This window comes from Lepisma saccharinum, chromosome 11 (assembly GCF_977018435.1).
Source record: "Lepisma saccharinum chromosome 11, izLepSacc3.1, whole genome shotgun sequence".
Taxonomy (NCBI): Eukaryota; Metazoa; Arthropoda; class Insecta; order Zygentoma; family Lepismatidae; genus Lepisma; species Lepisma saccharinum.
In genome coordinates, this window is record NC_139239.1 from 34,334,674 (window position 1) to 34,357,637 (window position 22,964).

The window sequence follows — 22,964 nt, forward strand, 5'->3', positions numbered from 1 at the left end:
AAGGAATTTGGCTCCTACGGCTTTGAAAGGAGAATTCCAAAGATTTATTCACACTACTACTTATGAGAATATGTATAAAATAATAATCAGCAACTTTAATTTTCGTCACTTGTAATAGGCAAATTTAAAGTGAAAGCCGTACAATTATTTTTTTTTGCCTATTACAAGTGGATTTAACTCATTTTTGGTATTCAAAAAATATTCAATCTTTATCTATTTGACATTAATTTCCTTGCCAGGGCAGTTGTTTTTACACAAATTTTTGGCAATCTGAACTACACGTAAGCTAGATAATGAATACATGCTGTCATATATCTATTCTGTTACCATCTTTTGACTTATTGATGTAATAATAACAATATAATATTAACTAATTTAAACGCCCCTGACCGCCTTTACCCCCCAGGGTTTCCCCCAGGTACCCATGTTATTCGACGCTGGGTGTGCGCCGGGGCCGCTTCCACCGTTAGAAAAGTTCCAGGATTTGAACCGGCCGGGGATCGAACCCGGGACCTTTAGCATGGCAGTCAGACACGTTACCGACTGAGCCACCGCGACCACCATTAACTAATTTACATATTTAATATTATTTAAATTTAATTTAATATAATTACTCTAATTATATTATTATTATTACTTTTAGATACTTGGTTGAACTTGGTATTTCTAGATATGCCTGATCGGAAGTAGTTACTTACACACTGATATTAGTCAATATTTTGAACAACTTTTAACATTGACGGCGATTGGGGGGGGGGGGCACTCTTCTAAACCTTATGTACCAAGGAAAAGTAAATTGTTCTTGACCCCCTGCCTCACTTTTTACACCCTGCCCCCTAGTTTTGGAACTCAATCGCCGCCACTCACTTTTAATTATGACAATCATCAAGAGTATCGACATCGGCTCGGTATGCATATCGGCCCAAAATGGTATCGACTCAGTACTCAGTAATAATGAAATACAACGTATTTTATTGTATTCCGCCCTCCCCCCAAGAATGCAGCTATGTAATATGACTAATATCCAGCTTTACAATTCCAGCCCTCCGAAATAAAATTGTGCGTACGCCAGTGATATTGGCAGAGTGGAAAGGAAGTACACGAGAACGTGTACTCCCATTTACATGTCCTCTTTTATCCGGACATGTCCTCCTTTTGAGGAGCTTGTCCGGCGTCCGGGCTGATTTTTTAGAAGTCTGTAAATGTCCTCCATTTTTGGAAAGAGTATAGCATGACCGTAGCAAATGTGCTGCATAGAGAATGCTTCCACACTTATAACGAACATCATATCACTTGGGGTGCGTTAAGTATTCGATCAATGCTCACCTAGCATCTGGGAGCTAAACACGATCACTTTCCTGACTGAGTCATTAGTAGGAGTGTGCGGGTTCAAGTAAAGTATCAGTAAAAAAATGTTTCCCCCCCCCCCAACCCGATTTCGGGAAATGATTTCCAGACCATACACGATTCCGAGCAGTCCGGAACTTCCTAATGGTCATTTTGAAAAGTGGTTAATTCTTGATGTTTTTTGCATTGTAAGTGTCTTGACACTTCTCTGGAATTTTTAGCTTTTATTTCAGAAATTTTAGATTTTTTTTTAAAAAAGCAAGGGAAAATGACGTGTTAAATTCGTGATTTCCACAGCATCGAGAAATTTTTAACATTTCCCATGCTGAAAATTTCCCGGCTTGGTCGGGAAATTGCGATTTTTTTCCGTCCCGCACGTCTGGATTTTAAAAATTTTCCTGTCCCGACAAAAAAAAAAGTTCTGTTCCACACACCCCTAGTCATTTGTACGTATTATTCTAACTTGTTGCTTGTAATCTGAGCAGTTCCTTTTCGATTGATTGATATGATTTATTTTAATTCGCTTTTCTGAAACGTTTGGCTAATCATGAAGATGAGGATGAGCGATTTTGATGAAGGGACACTCACAAAGAACACCCATGGCCAGGCTGGGATTCGAACGTGAAACCTCTGGCGTTGTGGCATGGTGTGCTAACCACTCCGCCACAGGGAGCGGCCACTTCATTCTCGAGTCATACATACACGATACAGAAACGCGTAGTGAGAATTTTGATTATTAAGTCATATTTACTTTTATGAAATAACGAAGTGAAAGTGTAAATTCATCAATGATCTTGCAAGAAAATTTCCAGCTTTTAAAGAAAGGAAGAAACGAATATGAGATAAAGTGAAAGGTGGTTGTCACTTTCCCCTGTTGAAAGAGTTCTAGAAATGATCCTGGCATTAAAATCATATTTCTTGACCCACTCTGAACTACCTAAAATTTAAATTAGGTTTTTGGAAATAAGTTAAAGCGAACCTGACTTGTTACATTTGCATTCACTTATGGAGATATTGCATTCTAATATCCAAGAATTGGAAAAATAATAACACTCTGTGCTTCAAACTATATATATTCTTAGTTATGATTGTCATGTGTTAAAGAATAGATTAGGAGAATGCTATCTTTGCTTAAAGGTAAGAGTAAATTATTGAAAAATCATCAGAATTATCTGTGAGCAAAGTGTTGGTTGTTTATTTTCTATATTGATTAAATTGTGAGTAATGGCAAAATGAGTTGCCATTTTTTGCGGTGTCTTCCTTTTTATGACTTTGTCCTCCTTTTTCATTATGATCTGTCCTCTTTTTTGAATGTGTGTGTCTGGTCACCCTATTTACATATGATTTTAAATATTTTAAGTTCACGGTAATTGATCAGGCGCTGTTACGAAAGGGAGGACTTCATTGTGTGTGTGTTTTTTTAAAAATAATCATCTACGTAGATCAGCAGCATATTTTGGAGGTTATTTCACAAGACACTGTCGATAAAAGGGACATTTTTGTAACTTTTGGCTTTTTCAATGGCATCGCAAAAAGGACTGTCTTGCGAAAATCAGTAGTGGTTTATCGACACACTCGTAACACCCCTACATTTTTCATAAAGGCTCAACTTATGGTCACTGTACCTATACATTTTTCCTACTCCCCTGCCTTGCATCCCCAAATGTAAAATTCTGGATAAAACCCTGCGGAACAAAATATTGAGTAGTAAAGAACAATTTTTTTTTGCCTCAATTCATAGGAAGTATATTATTTACACTTCCCGGTATACCCTAAGGGTAAAAACACAGTGCGGCACAAGGAACCTTGCTAATCGAAAGAAGCCCGGTCAAGCCATAAAAATGTCAGGATATAATGAATGAACCAGATGTCGGACAGGCACCTCGAACAAGCCTCTCCCACTCAAACTGGTCCCCATTCTTTCCGTTGAGCGGGAGAAGAGGAGGGTGTCTTCCACGAAGGGGAGAAGTGACCTTGAGTGGACCAATCGCAGAACCTTCCACTTGAAAAAAGGGACCCAAAATCAAACCGTGTTTGATCCTGGGAACATCTTGCGAAGAGCGGGGCTCCACTATGTTTTTCCCCATTTAACTCCATGGTTTTGAATTGCCGGAAACTTGTCCCTGCGCTGCGAGTTTCAGGCAATTAGCGATGAGGGATGTGCTTCACTGCGTTTTTAAAACACCGTTAGAATTATGGAGACAATTTGTCCTCTGGACATGGATTTTGCAATGCCCCTTACCCTTAGGGGATATACGATCTGTGGCCCCTTACGCTACCTTGTTCTGAGGCCCAGTGACGTGCGGTGATGTCGACACTTAGGGTAGCAATCAGCGACTTGCCCAAGGGAGGTTGGTGTGGGTCATAATCCCCCTCCCCCCTTTAGGGCCCAGTATTCCTAAAAATAGAACGTCAAAGAAAGGAAAGGATTGCAAAATGAGGAAGGACTACTGAAAAGAAGCACGTCTTAATCCCATCCTTTTTCGAAAATCCAAAACATGTTGATTTGACTATTAAGCCAGAGATCCAGGGTTCGAACCCCGACCTGGGCATGGGTGTTATTTGTGTTTGTCCCTTCATCAATTTTATCGTATCATCTTGACGATTAGCCAAAAGTGTAGGAAAAGCGAAGTAAAACAAACCAAATTAAACAATCAATCAATGATTTGATTTATGCTACTTAGCGTCGCTGTCACATTTGGTTAATCGCGAAGATGATACAATACGGTATGCGCCAAAATATACAGTACTGAAACTCGCGCACCTCGAAAGCGCATGTGCGTTTGTCGATGGGGCATAGCTCCAGCTGCTCGTGTTCTCAGTAGTGAAATAACTCGCTAATAGTGTGTATGTAGTGTTTCTTTCAGGATAAATAAACTCACAGATGACAACAATGTAATGTTCGTCTTTTAATTTCAGTACTGTACATTTTGGCGCATACTGTACAATTAATGAAGAGACAAATACAAAAAACACCCATGCCGAGGTCGGGGTTCGAACCCGGAATTCCTGGTATCATAGCGTGCAGTGATAACCACTACCCCGCGGTTGGTTGATTTGGTCATTAAGTCTACTTTATGTACATAAGAGCTAATCGGGACTGGACCCACAGTTTAAAGTGGGATCCAAACCACTATGTGCGTCCACCTGGTACCGATCCGGGGCCACTTGCGCTCCCCCACGGAGGTCGGCCGACAACAAGGATGAGTGGATAGCTCTAACTATTCGGATACGTGGGTATCGGTAAAGCAAACTGCGTATTTACTCAGTGGTACGTAAATTTCAATTGGATTTTTGAAACACCATATTTGCATATGATTAACGTTTTTCCAAAAAATTTGCATTGCTTGATTTCCCTAATTTCTTCATCTCACGATCTCGTTACTGAAGGATCCGGGCTCGAGCCCTGGCCTGTGCATGAGTGTTCCTTTGTAACCACTTTTCATCCGTTTAATTTAATCAACGTTCATCGTCATGGCAGAAGTTAGGTAAAGTGATGGAAAAGCAACGCTAAAGAAAGGAAAGATAAAATACAAATAATTTCCTCCCAGTGCATCTGCAGGCCACTGTGAAATCAGGAGTCCAGAGTTCTCTGTTTATGATTGTCCCTCGTGACTTCCATGAGCTCATTAGCTACTTATCGCGATTAAATCTATACAGCTAGAAAAAGTGATGGAAGGTGGCAAAAATTAAATATATTAGATTGATTGATTTAGTTTATTTTACTTCGCGTTTTGTGCCTCTTGGCTAATTTGCGAAGATGGGGATGAGTCATGAAATGATGAAATTGATGAATGGACATTCACAAACAACGGATTCGAACCCGGGACCCTTGGCGTCGCAGCGCGATGTGCTAACCACTCGGTCACAGGGTCGGGCTTAAATATATTAGAGGGGATGAACAGGTAACAAAACACACTTTTTTGTAGTTTCTTCAACCATATTCATTTGGCTTTTTTAGTTCTGGGATACACTTTACATTCCAAATTATTTCATTATTCCCTGCAGAGTACAACACATAGGAACAAGAATGCCCGCTCGTCACGGGTTCGAATCCCGGCCTGAATTGTTCTTTGTGAGGTCCCTTCATCAATTTCATTATATCATCACTCATCCTCATTTTCGCGATAACCAAATGTGGCAGAAAGGTGAAGTAATATAAACCAAACCAACAACAACAATTAGAATGCGGGTTTTCTTGCCCAAATAATACATCCGTATTCATGACTGTTTAACTTACCCGTTTTTTTTATTGGAGGCCAAATTATTAGTATATTTAAATAAAACACTACTAAAACGAGAGCGAGAGAGAGCGTGAGCAAATATTTGTTATTTAATCATTATATATTCCATATTTGGAAAAAAAAAAAAAAGAAAAGAAACCATAACATTTTTGTCTGCACATAATACAAGTACGTTCCCATTCATATACAAATAAAACTACATCCCATATTATACATAATATTGTACAACGTTTAAAAGTTTGTGTAAATACAGAGAACATGAGTACTGCAGAAAATTTTCCCCCGAGTTCTTTAGAGGATTTACAAAGGAATCGAAGGGAAACCAATCCCCTATCTGTCCTATAGGAGATAGACTGGAGGACCTGAAACCACGGGCTTTCAACCATGGGAGCGGGAGGCGAAGGGGCAAGGGAGGTACAGGCAGAAATCTTCCCTTTCGCTTCGGGCGGTTGTCTATACCTGGAACTGGTAAGGCGGAAGAAGAGCCAGCTAAATTAGGGTATTCAGCCTTGCCAGCTGATCACATCGAGGGACGAGAAGCGCGTGGAAAGAAATGTTGCATATGAACTGAGGCTTCAAGATAATAAATATTGTGATTTGAAAATAATTAGAGATGTGAGATTGATTGATCTATCTCTGCTAGACTAGCTACTCCTCAGTGCACGTCACTGCTGAGGCCCATACTTCAAAGTTCTACAATTTCCCTCCATATGGCAATGTTATGTAAAATTTTCCCTTCTTTAATTTGAACACCATTCAGGCAAACCATCGAATTATCCCTTTTTCGACAACACTGCTTTTATCTCCGTGTTACAGATTCTTCCTACAGAGGCCTCTAGTTGATCCTTAGAAACGATTCTAACCAATCACAACACGACAACACAAAGGAGCTGCAGCGGTCAGAAGAGGCCACGCAGTGTTGCCAGGTCTACTGATTTCGCAGGAGATTTCCTGATTTTCAGCACGGTCTACTGATCTCCTGACAAGTTTCAGAAAAATGGGGAAATCTCCTGATTTTATCCTTCCTTAAATATTTACAATGAACAATTATGTTTAAAAAATCGAAAGTTGATTTAAAATTTACTTATTCAGCTGATGGAATGCAAAGACACATGAATATTCCGCAGAGAGAGAGAGAGAGAGAGAGAGAGAGAGAGAGAGAGAGGTGGGGGAGGATGGTCATACCAGGTTTGATGATACTGGGAAAGACGCGCGGCTTCTTGAGCCCTTTGTGCATTGGGAAATATGATCTGTGATTGGGAACTCCAAGGCGGGTGTCCTAACTTTCCCCATCTGGTGAGGTTTTGTCAAAGGGGAGGCAACGGGAAACTGGTTACAACTAAATACCAATGTTGCCACCCACACATACGAACAAGTATTCAGTTTTATGGTAATGTTTATTGCAAATGCTAGATACAGGTTCAGGTTTTTAACTCTGATAAAAAAGGGAGTCCATATTACGAATGCAGCCAAAGGTTATGGTTACAAAAGCTCTTAGTAAACTGTCGATTGATTGGTTTGGTTTATTTTACTTCGCATTTCTGCCACTTTTGGCTAATCGCGAAGACGAGGATGAGTAATGATATGATAAAATTGATGAAGGGACAACCATGCCCAGGCCGAGATGCGATCGCGAGACGGGATCCCTAATCTCATACAGCTGTGCTAACCACTCAGCCACGGAGGTTGGCTTAGTAAACTGCTGTTGCATACTTATACTACAGTTATACGTAGGAGTTTTATTTTTCTTACTCATCTCTTAACTTAGAAATAATAGTTCGTGTTTTTATAGCATTGTTTTTTTAAGCTATTTCTGAGCGTAACTACTACTACAATTGGTCTTATGTCCCTTTATACTCAATCAATACTGTGGCGGTAGAAATTCTCTTTCCCGATTTTATACCAGGTAATCCTCGAATGCAAAAAGCTGATTTAATTAACATTTACATTGTCTGGAGTGACTGGGAAAAAAGTTGAAGAAAAAACCTGCGACTTGTCTGTAACTGGGTCCCGGGTTCGATTACCAGACTGGGCATGGGTTCTCTTTGTGAGTGTCCCTTCGTCAATTTCATGTTTGCGATTAGATAAATGTGGCAGATGCGAAGTAAAATAAATCAAATCAATCAATCAATCTGTCTAATACTGGTTGGTTATCTTCCGAGATTGAAACAAAAGTTTTAATTCAAGGATATTTCGGGAGTTCAGGCATTATAGCCCTTCTCCATTACCGTTAATGCGAGTATGCTTTGAATGTGTTGTTAAAAAAAGTGTGGGCTTTCTTACATCCTGTAACTTTGGCTAGTTTTAAATGTAAGGTGTTATCAGGTATAGTATTTAAAAAACATATCCTCGAATGCGTAGTGGCTGAAGCTCTAGTCTTAGTTAACACAAAAATCACGAAATCTTTCCATAAACTTTTAATCGCCAAGTACATAAATCCACGCACAGTCACTACAATTTATTTTAGAATATTTGTTAGAGATGGACAGAAAATCGAGGTCGGATTTTCTCCAGTAATGTCACTGGTTTTCGCAATGTGTAGGGGCAGTGCCGGCTATTAGGGGAGGCAATTCTTGCACCACCCTCAGCTTTGGCACCGGATCATCGCCACTGGTTTGGGGAAACTGTACTTTTACCTCAGGTGAATTAAGGGGGTGTGGTTATCGTACCCTTGAAGTGCTAATTCATAATAAAATTTGTATTAACATAACAGTAATAAATTTATCTTTTGACATCCAAAAATTAATAATTAACGTTCAATAATGATAGTAGAAAGCTTTTCCCACTCTACCCACCCCCCAAAACGTTGATAATCCGCTATTATTAGTTCTTCTGATTTTTTAAGCAGATCTCCTGATTTTTCAGGGGACAATCTCCTGATTTTTAAAAATCTGACCTGGCAACGCTGAGGCCACGTCTAGCCGGTGTCTTGATGAGTTGTTAAATAGAAAGTGAAAAGCGTGTGTGAGAAGTAGTAAGAACATTAACAGTTGAAGAAGTCCGCCGGTTGGAAGAGAAATGGCGTGTGGAAAATTATTATTGCTGCTTTCGTTATTTGCAGCATCTCTTGCTGCAGAGCAGGATGTTTTAGTATTTACGGACGATGACTTTTCCACTCAAGTAGCAGAACATGACACTGTACTAGTTATGTTCTTTGCTCCTTGGTAAGTGCGATTTTAGCAGCAATGAGCTTTGATTCATTGTATTGTTTTTCCAGTACAATAGCTATTGTCTTTTAGAATTATGCGCCGCCTGTAAAAGAAATTGAAAAAGTGCGAGGAGACATGTTCATGTCGTACTCCACACGTGAGTAGAAGACAATTGAAAATGCTTGTTCGAGGTTTTATTATCCTGGATTTGCTAATTTTTCTACCAATAATTAGCTTACCAAATTTTTAGATTATAAGTGGAGTTCAAATATGAAATATAAGCGAGGTGTCTTCCAGCTCATCTAGGCATTTATACCGGTTTATTCCCCCATCCCTCTTACTTGCTTGTTAAATACCCAATGTCCATGACACATGATTACATTTTGCAGTTTTAATGGGAAAGCATACACAATCGATACCAAAGTTATTTTTTCGTACTAAGTGACAATCATTTTACAATGTGCATTGTTCTTTCTCAAAGTTTGATTGATCATTGGTCGGCCTGCGAAGTTTATTAAGATTCCACATTTTCTATGCAATTTTTGCATATTAGAACAATGATTTTTCCTTATATAGCCTAGTTGCTGAAATGTGAGGAGAGGGGTGTGATAAATTTGGACCAGGTGGGAGGAATTTCACGAGCTTTGTTCATAAAAAATAGTTACTTTCAGAAGAATGTATATCTACAGAACATAGTTCATGGCCTTTGACGTACTGTACCACCTCGAGGATTGTGTTGCATTTTTTTTAATTGACAGATCTTTGATGTTTTATGTAATATAAAATTGGTTCCAACATGCGGAAAACTCAAAAGAAACGTTAAAATGATTATCTAGCACTCCTAACTATTATACAAAATGTTACATTGACTTGATCATTTACAATTACTGAGCATGAAAACTTGGAACCATAAATTTTGCTAACTAGGTGGAAGGGAAACCCAAGAGTGAGTCAAGCCCAAACTCCTCTTGACCTTTTTAAATGTCCTTAGTTTCCTCTATCTGATAGAAAACCACAGCCTTCAATTTATGTATGTAGTGCACACTGATAAAGTTGCCAAACATCTTGCCACTGCCCTCAAAAAACAGGACATGGAGAATGGTGGACAGGTGGGCAGGTGAACGTTCTTTCGTTGCTGCCTTTGAGTGTTTTTTTGGTGGGTTGTGAAAAACTTGGTTCAGTCCCTTTCTTTTTTAATCTTCTTGTCTTCATTCCTCCCCCATATATTGTTCATGCTGCTGGGTAATGCAGTGACCATATCCAGAGGAGGTCTGGCTTTTGATACTTGAGATGAGGGGGGGGGGGAAGGCATGTGCTGTGGTTTTCGGCAAGAGGAGTAATGGGTTAGGGAAGCTATACCGTGGCGAAAAGAATACTATATGAGCCCATCAAATCAGGTAAGGTTCAAGCAATGACTTGGACATAAAGCATGTTGAGAGTTGTTGGTTTTTGTATAACCTAGGTTGTAAAACTTCACCATGCAATGTTGCAGAACAAGAAATAATCACTTTTTATGTAAGGAACTTGCATTTTCTGACATTATACCGTTGTTTCCATTATGTACCTGCAGATGGCGCGAGCATCGAAAGTCACGCGGTCTCGCCAGTGTTTCCAAACGTGCCTTTTTCTTACAAGAATTTTTTTTTTAACTATGCTTACTTAACCCAGCCTAACCTAACCCTGCCGGAAATGGTCCGTGGGGCTATCGTGAATGTTTTTTGGGGTTATTGTGAATGGTTTTTCGGGCTATCCGTCAATGGTTTGTGATGACATAATGAACACGAAAGTAGGTATTTTTCGGTGAAGGTTGAAACACTGCATACCCACTCCAATCGACAAAACACAAGCACGACGCGTGATGATCCGTGACGAGTGCATGCCATATTGTCTGTTACCCAAGCGGAACAAGGAATACAAATAATGACTCGTAATATGAAAAGTTGACTACCAACTTCTGGCCTCACTCCCACCTCGGAAGGTGGGAGGTCATCCGACCAGTTATGGGGTGATGTTTTGTCAGCACGACAAACTGCCTGTCTTATTAGGTTTCCATGACCGGGTTACACTACTCATTCTTAGCTTCCCAGTTTCCTCACTGTGATGGATGGGTGGGTGGGTGGCCATCAGTCCCATACGAAGTATGAAATCTGAGGAGAAAAGTTTTAGCTTCTCCTAGGAGACTTGAACCTGCACGTGTGCGGGACTTTGTCACTTAATATTATAATGAATTTACAGTATTTCAAATATAAAATGACATGCAGGTCTACTTTCAACAAATACCTTACCTTATGTGACTAGGATAGAATATATTTTAATCCTCTTCACCACACACCGCAAGGAAATAAGAACGAAGGTATGTAACTTAGAACGGTGAAAATTTTCAGAAATGGAGGTAATCAAAAACTGAGTTTGTGTATGAGACACAATAGGTTTTCAAACCTATTTTTGAAGGTAAGAAGTGCATCTTATATGCCAGAAAATGTGGTACATACAGTGTATATATATGATTGCTGACTAAACAGTTGAAACACAGTATGTGAGGCATCTATGTTCAATTGTTGCATTCTTTCGCAATAGAGATGAAAGAAGACTTAAAATTGTCTTGCTAACATCTAAGGATGTAAATAATATAGGCTATATAATATAATAATAAATTCTGTGCACAAAAAAGAAGAAAATAGCATACAAATACTTGAAATATTGTAACGATCAACATGGTGCAAGAACCTTTTTTGGTAAGGTTTCGTATGGGCACAATACTTCTCACTAGTTTATTTCGGCATTTTTAACATTCGTACTTACGTATTCTGCATTGCGAAAGATTCTTCATGGTTGCATTTTGCTTTTTTTCATGGAAATAATTTCAATTTTTCACATTGAGCAATTATTGTTCTTCCTTTTTTCGTTTGCGTAACACACAATATGGTGGGCTCCACTTGAGTCGCGTTGTGCATCATCAGTGGGTCTGCAGTGTTTCCAACTTTATTCACCAAAAAGATACCTACTTTCGTGTTCGTCACATGTGCAAATTGTACACCATGCACAGATTTTTTGTTTAATTTTTACTATGCTTGCCTAATCTAACATAGCCCCAAAAACCATTCACAAATAGCCCCACAAACTATTTCTGGTAAAGTTAGGTTGAGTTATGTTAGGCAAGCATAAGTAAGGTGAAAATAGTTTAAAATCTAGTTCCAAAACAACGGCATGGTTGGGAACACACTCAGTTAAGTCCATCAAACGTACGCAACATCCGGTACACTTCGAGGAAGCGAATAAAAGCAATGTCTATAGTGCATCAGATATATATTTTTTTTTTAAAAACACATGAATTCCCGGTCAGAGAGATTCCACGACGAAAGAAAACGCCTCCACGAACTGTCAACATGCTACAGAAACTCATTTCCGTTAGTAGTTTCTGCCCATGCGAAACTGTTACCCCTTTTTAAAGATCACAATATCCTAAGGTGTTGAATGTTGGGTGTTCCACAAATGAAAATGTCACGAAGTTAGCCCATGCCAAATATACAACTTGTAAAAGATTGTTAGGTCCTCAGCTCGATAAACAAATTGTATTATTCCTGCCTACACCTCTTTCTAAACAAATAGCAGCACCTCATCCCAGAAAGAAATAGCTGTAATTGGTGTCTGTATGCATGCTCCTCTACAACGAAACTGTAGCATACCTTTTTTTATTAACACTGACTGATATTTGGATAATTTACAATGCATTACTAAGTTTGAAGGCCTTTTACAGGAAGTACAATGTTGACAACCATGTCAATACACACACAATGGACATTTCCACTCAATTTTTTTTACAATGATTTTAAAAACTACACCCTGGAAAAATGACCCCTGCAAGTTCTCGCGTTTCTCTGCGTTCAGTTTAAGGCAGAAACGAGATTTCCAAAGGTGGGAGGCTAGCGTTGCGCTGAAAACACGCCGCCGCCATGTTACTACGTCACTCCTTAGGGAGAGCTCGTTTGTCGTCTGCTTCGAGCGTCTAGTTCTGAATGGGTAGCCCACGGTGAGCGAACACGTGCAGCAGTTTTACAAATCTGTACCGATTTAAATAATGGAAGAAGGAGCGATAGGAGAAAGGAAAGCTATGCTTTGTAATGATCATTCTTCTATGAAATATCCGTGCTGCTCACGTGCAAGATTAATGAAAGTGTTCAGCTACGTGTGTGTTCTCAGGCCATGCGAAAAATATTGCTTATAAAATTGGTTGCTGACCACACTCAAAAATATTTTTTAAACTTATATTTATCGATATTTACCATAACCTATGTAGTGCAAAATAGGAATTTTCACTTTATTTATAAAGCCTATTTAACTTTCTTTTCCATAAAACAATTTCAGTTTGTGTTCCATTTCTGTTGCGCAAATTATGATCAAACATTTTTGTGCAGATAAGAGAAAATACACTGAGAAGATTACATTAGTTGAACAGTACATATCTATACTTAGTTTATGTATAATTATTACAAGGAAATAATGTATATAACCATGGGCGTATTTAAGGGGGATTCAACGGGTCCAACCCCTCTCTTTTTTGGTTCACTAAAATTACCAGTTTCCTTGTTCTATCCGCTTATTCCTAAAAAATTCCTTCGGACTTATTTCATTCTATTAAATTAAAGACTTATAGGACGGGATATGGATGGGAAGGAAATTTCGTAATTCCACACACCAGATGGGACTGCAGACCAATATGTGCAATTTCCTGATAGTTTCGGAATTTCTGCGATAAGAAACTGCATTGAGACTATCAAATCAGTTATTTTTCCCCCCTCGAATCATATTAAAGAAATTTGCTTCTTAAAAACGTAGTGACACAAGATGAACAGAAAAGTATCAATACTTCGTGACTACAAACACACAACATCCCCTCCCCCATGCTCCCCAACAAGCTTCCGGCCAGTAGTGTCCTGGATTTTCACTTACGAAATAAAGCAACCCTAATCATACCAAAAGTTGATCCATCCCTCCCCCCCGTGAACTATATATATGCCCATGTGTATAACAATATCCCATACTGATATGGTACGATATTTTGAATTTTGTACTGCGAAAAAAGCCGCCTCTTCTCGCTACCCCGAACGCATTAATTGGTTGGTTCACAACTTCACCTCTAAGGATCCTATAGAGACGAGACATGGCAGCCTTGGTCTCGTTCTCGTTGAGAGTTGTAAATGTCTGTCTCGTGTTTATTTGTAAATGTCTCATTGACAGTCTCGTCTCTATTTATAAACATCCGTCTCGGTTTGGGAGGGCAATTCTCGTTCTCGTCTCAAGTCTAGAAAAATATAGAATTAACAACGTATGCAGAGGCTTATCATTATAAATACAAAAAAAAACTTTCTTAATATTTTTTTTATTATTATTATTAATTTTTTTGACTCCTGCTTTTATATGCAAACCAAACTGCAGATTCAGAATTACCAGGAATGAACTGGCATTGTAATTATTATACACAAAATTCGTGATTTATCTGAGAAGTCGCATGTTCCAGGTTTGACTCTCGACCTGGGCATGACTTGTTTCCTTGTGAGTGACATTTCATTGAACTGGAAATTGTTACACGGGAGGATGTTTGCTCGAGACTTTGGGGACACCTAGTTGGGTACTTCTATTGTTAATGTTAGTGTTGCTCACGAGACGAGACATTTTCCGTCTCGTCTCATAAAAGGATTTTTTGATTGATTGATTTAGTTTATTTTACTTCGCGTTTTGTGCCGCTTGGCTAATTTGCGAAGATGGGGATGAGTGATGAAATGATGAAATTGATGAATGGACATTCACAAACAACCAAGCCCGACCGGGATTCTAACCCGGGGCCCTTGGCGTCGCAGCGCGATGTGCTAACCACTCGGCCACAGGGTCGGGCGTCTCATAAAAGGAGATGGGACAAGTGAATGTTTTCGAAATGAGATTGGACAGAAGAAAAAGTTCGTCTCTTATCATGGCAGGTTGGGTGATATTAGATTGTGCAGTTGGTGGTAGTGTGTGTGTGGGGGGGGTGTACTCCTGCACCCCGACTTCGAATACAGCTTGTAATTATTCATCTTCATTGTAGCGATTAGCCAAAAGTGGGAAGAAATGTGATGTTAGAGATGATAATTAATAAATAAATTAACCATGTGTTCTCATCATTGCGGTTAAACAAAGTGAACGGAAAAGCGAAGTAAAAGTAGGGTAAATACAAAAATTTGCAATATATATATATTAACTGAAGAAAACTGTCATTTACTGCATGAAATTGAAAAACTCACCATACCTTTTTATACCGTATCACCTCTTATATTGCAGAAATTGGCGTGTAAACCAGTGTGTTCTAAAAGTATTATCTTAAAATTTGTGAAGACAGTATTATGACGAAAATAACTGTAATTCCAGAAAAGGCATTCCTATAATATTAAGTTCTTGCCAGTCAGAACTAACCTATGTATTCGCAGTGAACAAGGCTGTTCACGTGTTCAGCCATTGACTGTTACAAGGTTTACTTTGTCACCCTAATGGGAAAACCCACTACAGAGTGGCTGAATTATAGTAAATTCTGCTATACTGCTAGGGCATAATTCATCTCCAAGAAATGGAGCACAGATTTTTGAACTGGAAGTTACAAGATACTTGCTTTACACAGTAGCAAGGTGAATTTTCTGTCGCTTCCGCGGTTCATGCTAAGTTGTCGGGACGAGCAGAAGCCCCGCCTGCACGCATTTCTAAGTGATGACGTCAGAAGACCTCCTGTCTGTGGAGAGGACGTTTTCAAATCCGTGACGTAGTAGGTGAATTTCAGCGGTGTTTGAAAGCGTGTTTCTCGAGAACCGAAGCAAATATCGCCGAGATATTTTGCACATCTCATGTTTGTGTCATTATCTGTAAAATGAATGGATTTAAAACGTTTTTCATAACAAAGTGGAAATGTTCATTAAAAAGAAAAATTGCTATTTTCTAAAAGTATTTTTCGGAAACCCCTGTAGTGCCTACATTTTTGCGACAGTAGGCCAAAATTAAACAATATTTACGTATTTTGCTTACATGCTAGTGGTGTACTCCAGTTACTTTTTTAACAATGAGCTATGGAACTGGACCCATTACCAACTCAACTTCGTGGTTGTAGGACCCTAAGTGCAATACATTTAGAATATTTTATATCACTAGTTTATTTGGGTAGCCACTGGTTCCAAAAATACATTTTTGTGCAAAGTTTAAATTTCTTCCTAAGTGTGTTTGTTTAGGAAACAAAACTAAACATAATGGCATTCAGTCAACAGTTTTTTTTTTTCTGCAAATTTTTTTGCTCAACATTGCTCACATGAAGAGCACAAGCTTGAAAATCTCTGTGCAAGATGTTTGCAGATGGATAGACAACTGTCCACATCATGGTTAAACACTGACTCATAAATTCAAATGGTAAATACTATATCTAGTATTTTTTTTTAAATAAATTCATTCATGTAGAGTTTCTTTTCTTTCAGACTTTCCAGTGGAGAAAGAGTTGAACATGAACGCAAATGGCAAGTTAAATTGTTAGTATGCACCCATTGTTGAACAATTTTTTTTAAAAATGAAACTTAGGTTTATTTTAAGTAGCGGTTTGATGATATTGTGTTTATTTTTATTTAATTTTTTTCCCCCATCAGGTGTGGACACTGCAAGAGACTGAAACCAGAATATGAAAAAGCTGCTGGGCTACTTAAGGATAATGATCCACCAATAGCTTTTGCAAAGGTACAGTTTTGTGTATTTTTAGTTTAGAGACAAAGTTTTGGTTACCAATGTAGTATGTATTATGCAACTAAAAAGTATAATCACTGTGACTGAGAATGAAATATTTTACAAAAGCTGTTAATTTGCATTGTGATGTACGTAAACATAGCTGAATGGTTATTTTTTTGCCTCTGGTGTGAGTGATCCTGAGATTGATAACTGAGAAGGTACTTGAATGTGATAGAGGTAGGGGAAGCCAGAAAAGAATGGCAATGTGACACAACCCAGTCAAGAGCTGCTAGCCAGATGTCTGTTATGCTTTGGAAAAATTGTATTATTTTCTATTGCCCAGTGTTATTCACATACCATCTAAATTATGAGGCACCCTTTTCATAGAGCTATATTTTTAGTTTGACATACAGACTCTAACATATTGCTTAATTTGGAAAGGGTGAAACAAGCTGTCTCCCCTTGTGCGGTGTTTGGCATCAAGAAATTTTACTAGAGGGCATGTGTCAATTGTTTCAAAATGTTAAAATTGACAAAATTGTTTTCAGGTTAGGAGGATAGTTTTAACTTAATAATTACTTACGATATTTTATTGATTATATTGTTAATTTTTATTATTTAAACTTATGATTAACAAGCACAGTTCATTAGAAGTATATTTAAAACAGTACTTATTTTATTGATTAAGACTTGATTTCATTGTGAAAACCCCTCTGTCCACACTTCCTGGACTTCCTACGGTGTTATTTTCTGTACTCTTAACTACTCCAGCTTTGTGCATGTCGAATTTCTGGTTTTCCCGAATTTGGCTTTAACCTTTTAGATGCTTGGCAGTGACCAAGTGTACTCTCTTGAATTAAATTGAATATTTTTTTTATTGTAGACTGAATAGCTAATGCTAATACAATGGATTCAAGGCCATCGACAGAATGTCTTCAAAATTTAATTGGAAGTTATCTACATTTTAGATAAAAAAAAAGTGTTTTCTACTGTTTACTATGAAAATAGTCTAATTCTCGTGAAAGCTTCTATTGTATAATTTTACATCCTATTCATGATCTCCATGTGTTCAGTACACAAAACAGTCAACTGAGTTCAGGCATTTTATGAACTTTGTTATCCCGCACATTGGGAACTATTGTCTGTCAACTGCACATAATTCAATTTATAAATAGTGTAAGTGTTATGGCAGGCCACATAGGAAACCTTGTTGCTCACAGAGATAGTTTAGGCAAACTTGACATAGCCCGTGTTGAAGGACAGTAAAGTAAAAAGAAAACTAAAGTGCTTTGCACCACACCATGAAGGCATATAGGGGGTGTGGAGTTAGGGCCCCACACTTTCTTGATCACGGCCAGAGGTGTTGGGGGGGGGGGTGTTATGTGATCATCATGCCCTGGCTTCAGTCACACCCCAGTTTCCTACAAGTACCCACTTTATATTATGCTGGGTGGGTGCTGAAGCTGCTTGAACAGGTGGAAAAAAATCCCGGTTCTCCCCAACCAGAGATCGAACCCGAGCCTCTCACACGGTAGTCAGATGCCCTAACAACTGAGATACCATGGCTCGTATTGACAGTATTATTATAATTGACTCACACAGAGGGGTCATTCCATGTCAAGTGGTCTAGGGCTCCACGCTCGACCATCTCGGATTTGGCTGAAATTTTGTATGTTGAGTACCAAATGTCTCAAACGAAGTTTGGCCAAGTTTTAGATTTTCCAGTGGCATACTTATTGAGATAAAGCCAATTGTTTGACCCCATACCCTGACCACATAACGTATGGTACTGAGATTTCACCAACTTTGAGACCTAATATCTCTATTAATTTTCTTTTATAACAAATGAAACTTAGCTAGCCTGTACAACTTTTTGCGCTCTATTTCATGGTAAAAATAACTATTATTTCTGTGCATGCTGTAGCAAGATAAATTATGTCAAAGTTAGTCAAAAAATTGACCTTTCAAAAAAACTGAAAGTTTAAAGTTACATAGCTCCTTAAATATTTATTTAATAGATGCCCAATTTGATACATAGTGGCTCTACAAGTTGTTCTTTGAAAGTTTGTAATTTCATGACAGTAGCTCTTTCTGTTACTTTACAAAGTTAGTGTAAAGTTGACAATTTTTGTAAAATGGCTAAAAATAGGGTATTTTCAATCCCATATTCCAAAAAAGTATCTTCTAGAAACGTTTTTAAACCACTTTCATCGGGAAGAGCATGTCTTAAACCTTCTAGAAAAGTAGATTTAATTGACTAACGCCAGCATACAATGCCCTAAAAAATGGGCCAAAGTGAGAAGCATTTCCTTATTACAGCTTTCATTTTAATATTCAAATTCTGCCCTTTTATAGGTTAAGACTTTTCTTATTGCTTTTTATAGAGAAATTATGAGTATTATATTGCGTTGGTCCATGGTGACATTGTCACTACCAGTTCATGAACATGAACTGGCAGCCCCATCGCCGTAGGGGCCACGCCCGATAGCCGTGCAATACCAGCCATGGGTGGGTTTCTTAGTCAAGGTTCCCAAGCCTTTGATTTGGTTTCTTAATCGAGGTTCCAAAGCCTCAAGTGGGTGTCTGCCTGGATCCCAAGCCAATGATTGAGCAGCTTATCCTAGGTTCTCAAGCCTAAAGTGGGTATCTTATATGGTTCCTAAGCCGATGTCCACAGCTTGATTTCAATTGATAGCAATCTTCACATTCTGTTACATTTATAAGCCACTTCCTTCAGCACATTTTCTGGAAATTGATATTGTCAGCCTGACGATGTGACTGAAGGAGCAGGGAGCATGCAAATGAGATGTTGCTCTGGAATCCAACATATATCCTGCCTTTCTGGCCAATAAAACGAATGAGCAGGACCTGGCGGATGCATGAAATTTACCAATGCATCATTTTCTTCAATTGAAACCTCAACAACATTGCCAGTCCACCATTTGTTGTCATAAATACAGGCAACGTAACAACCAGGGGACAGCTCAGCCAATTTCAAGTGCAAAATAGTGGTATCAGAAATTCTGGCAACAAAATTTATCGTGTCATTGGAAACTTTGCTGACACTAATCGAGTTTAAGCCAACTGGTATGAATTGGTGATGCTCTCTAGTACCAGCTATTGTGCTGCTTTCTCGCCACCGTTCTTCTTGAAACTTTCTGCTCTCTTCAATTTCATCTTTTGTGACAAAAATATATTTAATTCCACTTACGTTTTGATCACAAAAGTCAGAGATCTTTTGGCGTCAATATTTGGTCAGATGAAGGTCTCTGGAGACTTGCCCGAGCAGCCAGCCGTTTAGTTGTGCCACCAACCCCATCACAGGGTGATTTTCCATGGCTTGTACCAAAGAAGTTCCATTCAGCCTCGATATTGAAATCATTTTTATGGTTGCATAAATTCACAAAGTTCTTGTAGTTTTTATATTGGGCAGCAGAACCATCACTGAAGTAGTATATTTTGGTAACTTCTGTCCGCGTCACCAAAAATTCGATTAACTTTCGAATAAACACATGTACAGACACTGTATCATGTTGCAATTTATCAGAAATCATGCAACAATTAACAATTTGCAAGTTGCCCATATTGTCGACATAATATGCAACGAATGGATGCACGGTGGCCTGTGAATTTTCCCAGTGAAAGCCCTGGGCAGCATCTTGCACTACAAATGAGTAGTTCTCGGCAAAGTCCATCAGAACTATCAATTCTGTTGCTTTTAAGTTAGTCTTCAATGACTTCAAGTAATCACTTTGGTGCTTTGCAACAAAATGATGGCCTGTCAGCTGCCAAATCTTGCTTGAGTTTTTCAATAAAGTTTTCCACTGTTAATACATTGGTTTCTAGTGTTTCACGGTCAGTATGAACCCACTGTTTGAATTCAATCGATTCCTCTGCATCCCAGTCATGGAATATTTCTTCTAAGTAAACCATAACTGCATCTTCACCTGGGCAGCTTTGACAACGGTGCAGCATACAGTCCTTGGCACTCAGATCACATACTGCCTTTTCTATTAGCATTTTGTAGTCATCTTTAATATTAGCACTTTGCATCATGAGCTTAACATTCTGATGTATGGTGCACACACAGATGGAATGCATGCCTGACGCACCAACAGTCACACACCACTTTGGCCTGAGGTTGCAAAATTTGGAGAAACTGATTTCAGCTCCATATTTATTACGGTATGCCACGTACAGCTCTTTAAGGTTGCACAATATCAACCGCTTCTGCTTTTGAACTTTAATACCACCAATCCGAACTGAAACATAATCTTTTTTGCCAGGACACATCCTGCTAAATTCGTCATCTTCATAGAAACGGCGGACTCTTTCAGCAACTTCCTTTGACAATGGTTTGCCAACCTTTGCATCAGGTAATGTACATATACCTTTTTCTGCCCTAATTTTCCAGGCTGTTTTGACCATGCGTTCAGAAACGCCAAACTTCCTTGCAGTTTCCTTTATTGACCAACTTCTTGGGGCCATAGTCAGCAGCTGAACTTTTCTTGATCTACTGGATATTTCGATTTTAGCTTTCATTTCTTTGATAAGGTCAGTGTAATCATTACACAAACTGCATTCAGCAGAGCGACTAGATTGTGCAATATCATCTGTCATTCCGGAGACGGACATGATTTTTTTCTGCTATCACATTTTGTGCACGTTCAATTTTGTGTTTCAAATAGCCAGCTTTGTTTTGGCTGCTTATCCTACGAATTTTCAATGGAGAAGTGCCTAAAGCAGTCAAGCTTTGATCAAGACTATCGGATGCATTTGAATGAAATTCGTCAGAAGAAGAAGTTGCTGTGACTTCAGTCTTAGAAACGTATTCAGCTTTGCACTTGATGCAAATTTTCTGACCTGGCTTTACATTCACTTTGGTCACTTTGTTCAGTTCCTCAGACATGGCTAAAGTGACCTTTAACAAGTCACCTTTGATCATGTGGTTCTGCTTTCCAAACGGATTGCAACACGATTTTTGGCTCATTTCGTATTTGAGGAGGTATTTTCCTTGGTGATGCAAACAGACCAATTCATTGTCCATAAGCTCAACTTCTGATCGTCGAGCAATAAGTAATTTTTCATTTGCTGACAAGCTGCTAACAGAAATTAGCCCAATTTTGTTGGAATAAAATTAACCATGGTGACATTTTGATGACAATTTTTGCCCAACAGTGCATTCGGTTATAGGAGAATCATAATCAATTGCTTCGCTGACGTCCATTTCGAATTAGATCAATTAGCAAATTATATCATACTAATGGGAATCTAAAAATCTGTATAATAGGTTAAATGTGCTCGTTTATGAACGAAAACTTGTCTAATAATATCAACACATATGAGAAAATCAAGAAATCTAAATAACAGCATGATTGCATTTTGAATTATATTTGTCGCTATGGCAATGACTTTCAACTTTGGCCCTCTTTTTTTGGCACTAGATGCTGGCGTTAGTCAATCAAATCTACTTTTCTAGGTGCTTTAAGACATGCTCTTTCCAATGGAAGTGGTTTTCAAACGTTTCTAGAAGATACTTTTCTGCAAAATAGAATTTAAAATACCTCAGTTTTTGACTTTTTACACAAATTGTCAACTTTACACTAACTTTGTAAAGTAACAGAAAGAGCTACCACAATGAAATTATAAACCTTTAAAGGACAACTTGTAGACATGCTATGCATCAAATTTGACATCTATTAAATAATTCTTGAAGGAACTATGCAACTTTAAAATTTCAATTTTTTTTAAAAGTCCATTTTTTTGGCCGACTTTGATGTAATTTATCTACCTACAGCGTGCACAGAAATAATAGTTATTATTACCATAACATAGAGCGCATAAAGTTGTACAAGCTAGCTAAGTTTCACTCATTTTAAAAGAATATCAAGAGAGATATTAGGTATCAAAGTTGGTGAAATCTCAGTGTCGTACGTTACGTGGTCAGGGTATGGGGTCAAACAAATGGCTATATCTCAATAAGTATTCTACTGTAGAATCTAAAACTTTACCAAAGTTCGTTTTAGACATGTGGTACTCTACATACAAAATTTAAGCTAAATCCAAGATGGTCGAGCGTGGCACTTTTCTGAAACTAGACCACTTGACATGGAATGACCCAGAGGCATGTTTTGATGCAGACTTTTCCGAGGATTAAATTGTTTTTGTACCTGCAAGGACTTTGTCAATGTTTTTTAGTTTTCTTTTCCTGTCTAAATTGCTCTCCTCAAATTTTTCCCTCAATTGTCGTAGTTTTGCTGTGTAGGATTGATATGTTTTGTTATCTTGTGTTCCAAACTAACCTAGAATTTTTCCTTTTAGGTTGATTGTACAGAAGGAGGAAAAGAAACTTGTGGTACATATGGTGTATCAGGATACCCAACCCTAAAAATATTTAAGAGAGGTGAACTTGCTCAGGAATACAATGGACCAAGAGAAGCAAGTGAGTAGATTAGTTCTATAAGATTGTCACAACTGTTCTTAATTTTTTCAAACT

General features: G+C 38.4%; 1 protein-coding gene across 1 annotated transcript in view; it reads left to right on the plus strand.

Moving 5' to 3' along the window:
* The first annotated feature begins 6,451 nt into the window (after window positions 1-6,451).
* LOC145994717 (protein disulfide-isomerase A3-like) overlaps window positions 6,452-22,964 on the plus strand; it is a 49,918-nt gene continuing 33,405 nt past the window's right edge. The window contains exons 1-4 of the mRNA XM_083130908.1: window positions 6,452-6,499; window positions 8,502-8,755; window positions 16,393-16,480; window positions 22,790-22,910. Coding sequence (XP_082987034.1) covers window positions 8,610-8,755; window positions 16,393-16,480; window positions 22,790-22,910 — 355 coding nt within the window. The 5' untranslated portion in view covers window positions 6,452-6,499; window positions 8,502-8,609. The remainder of the gene's footprint in view (window positions 6,500-8,501; window positions 8,756-16,392; window positions 16,481-22,789; window positions 22,911-22,964) is intronic.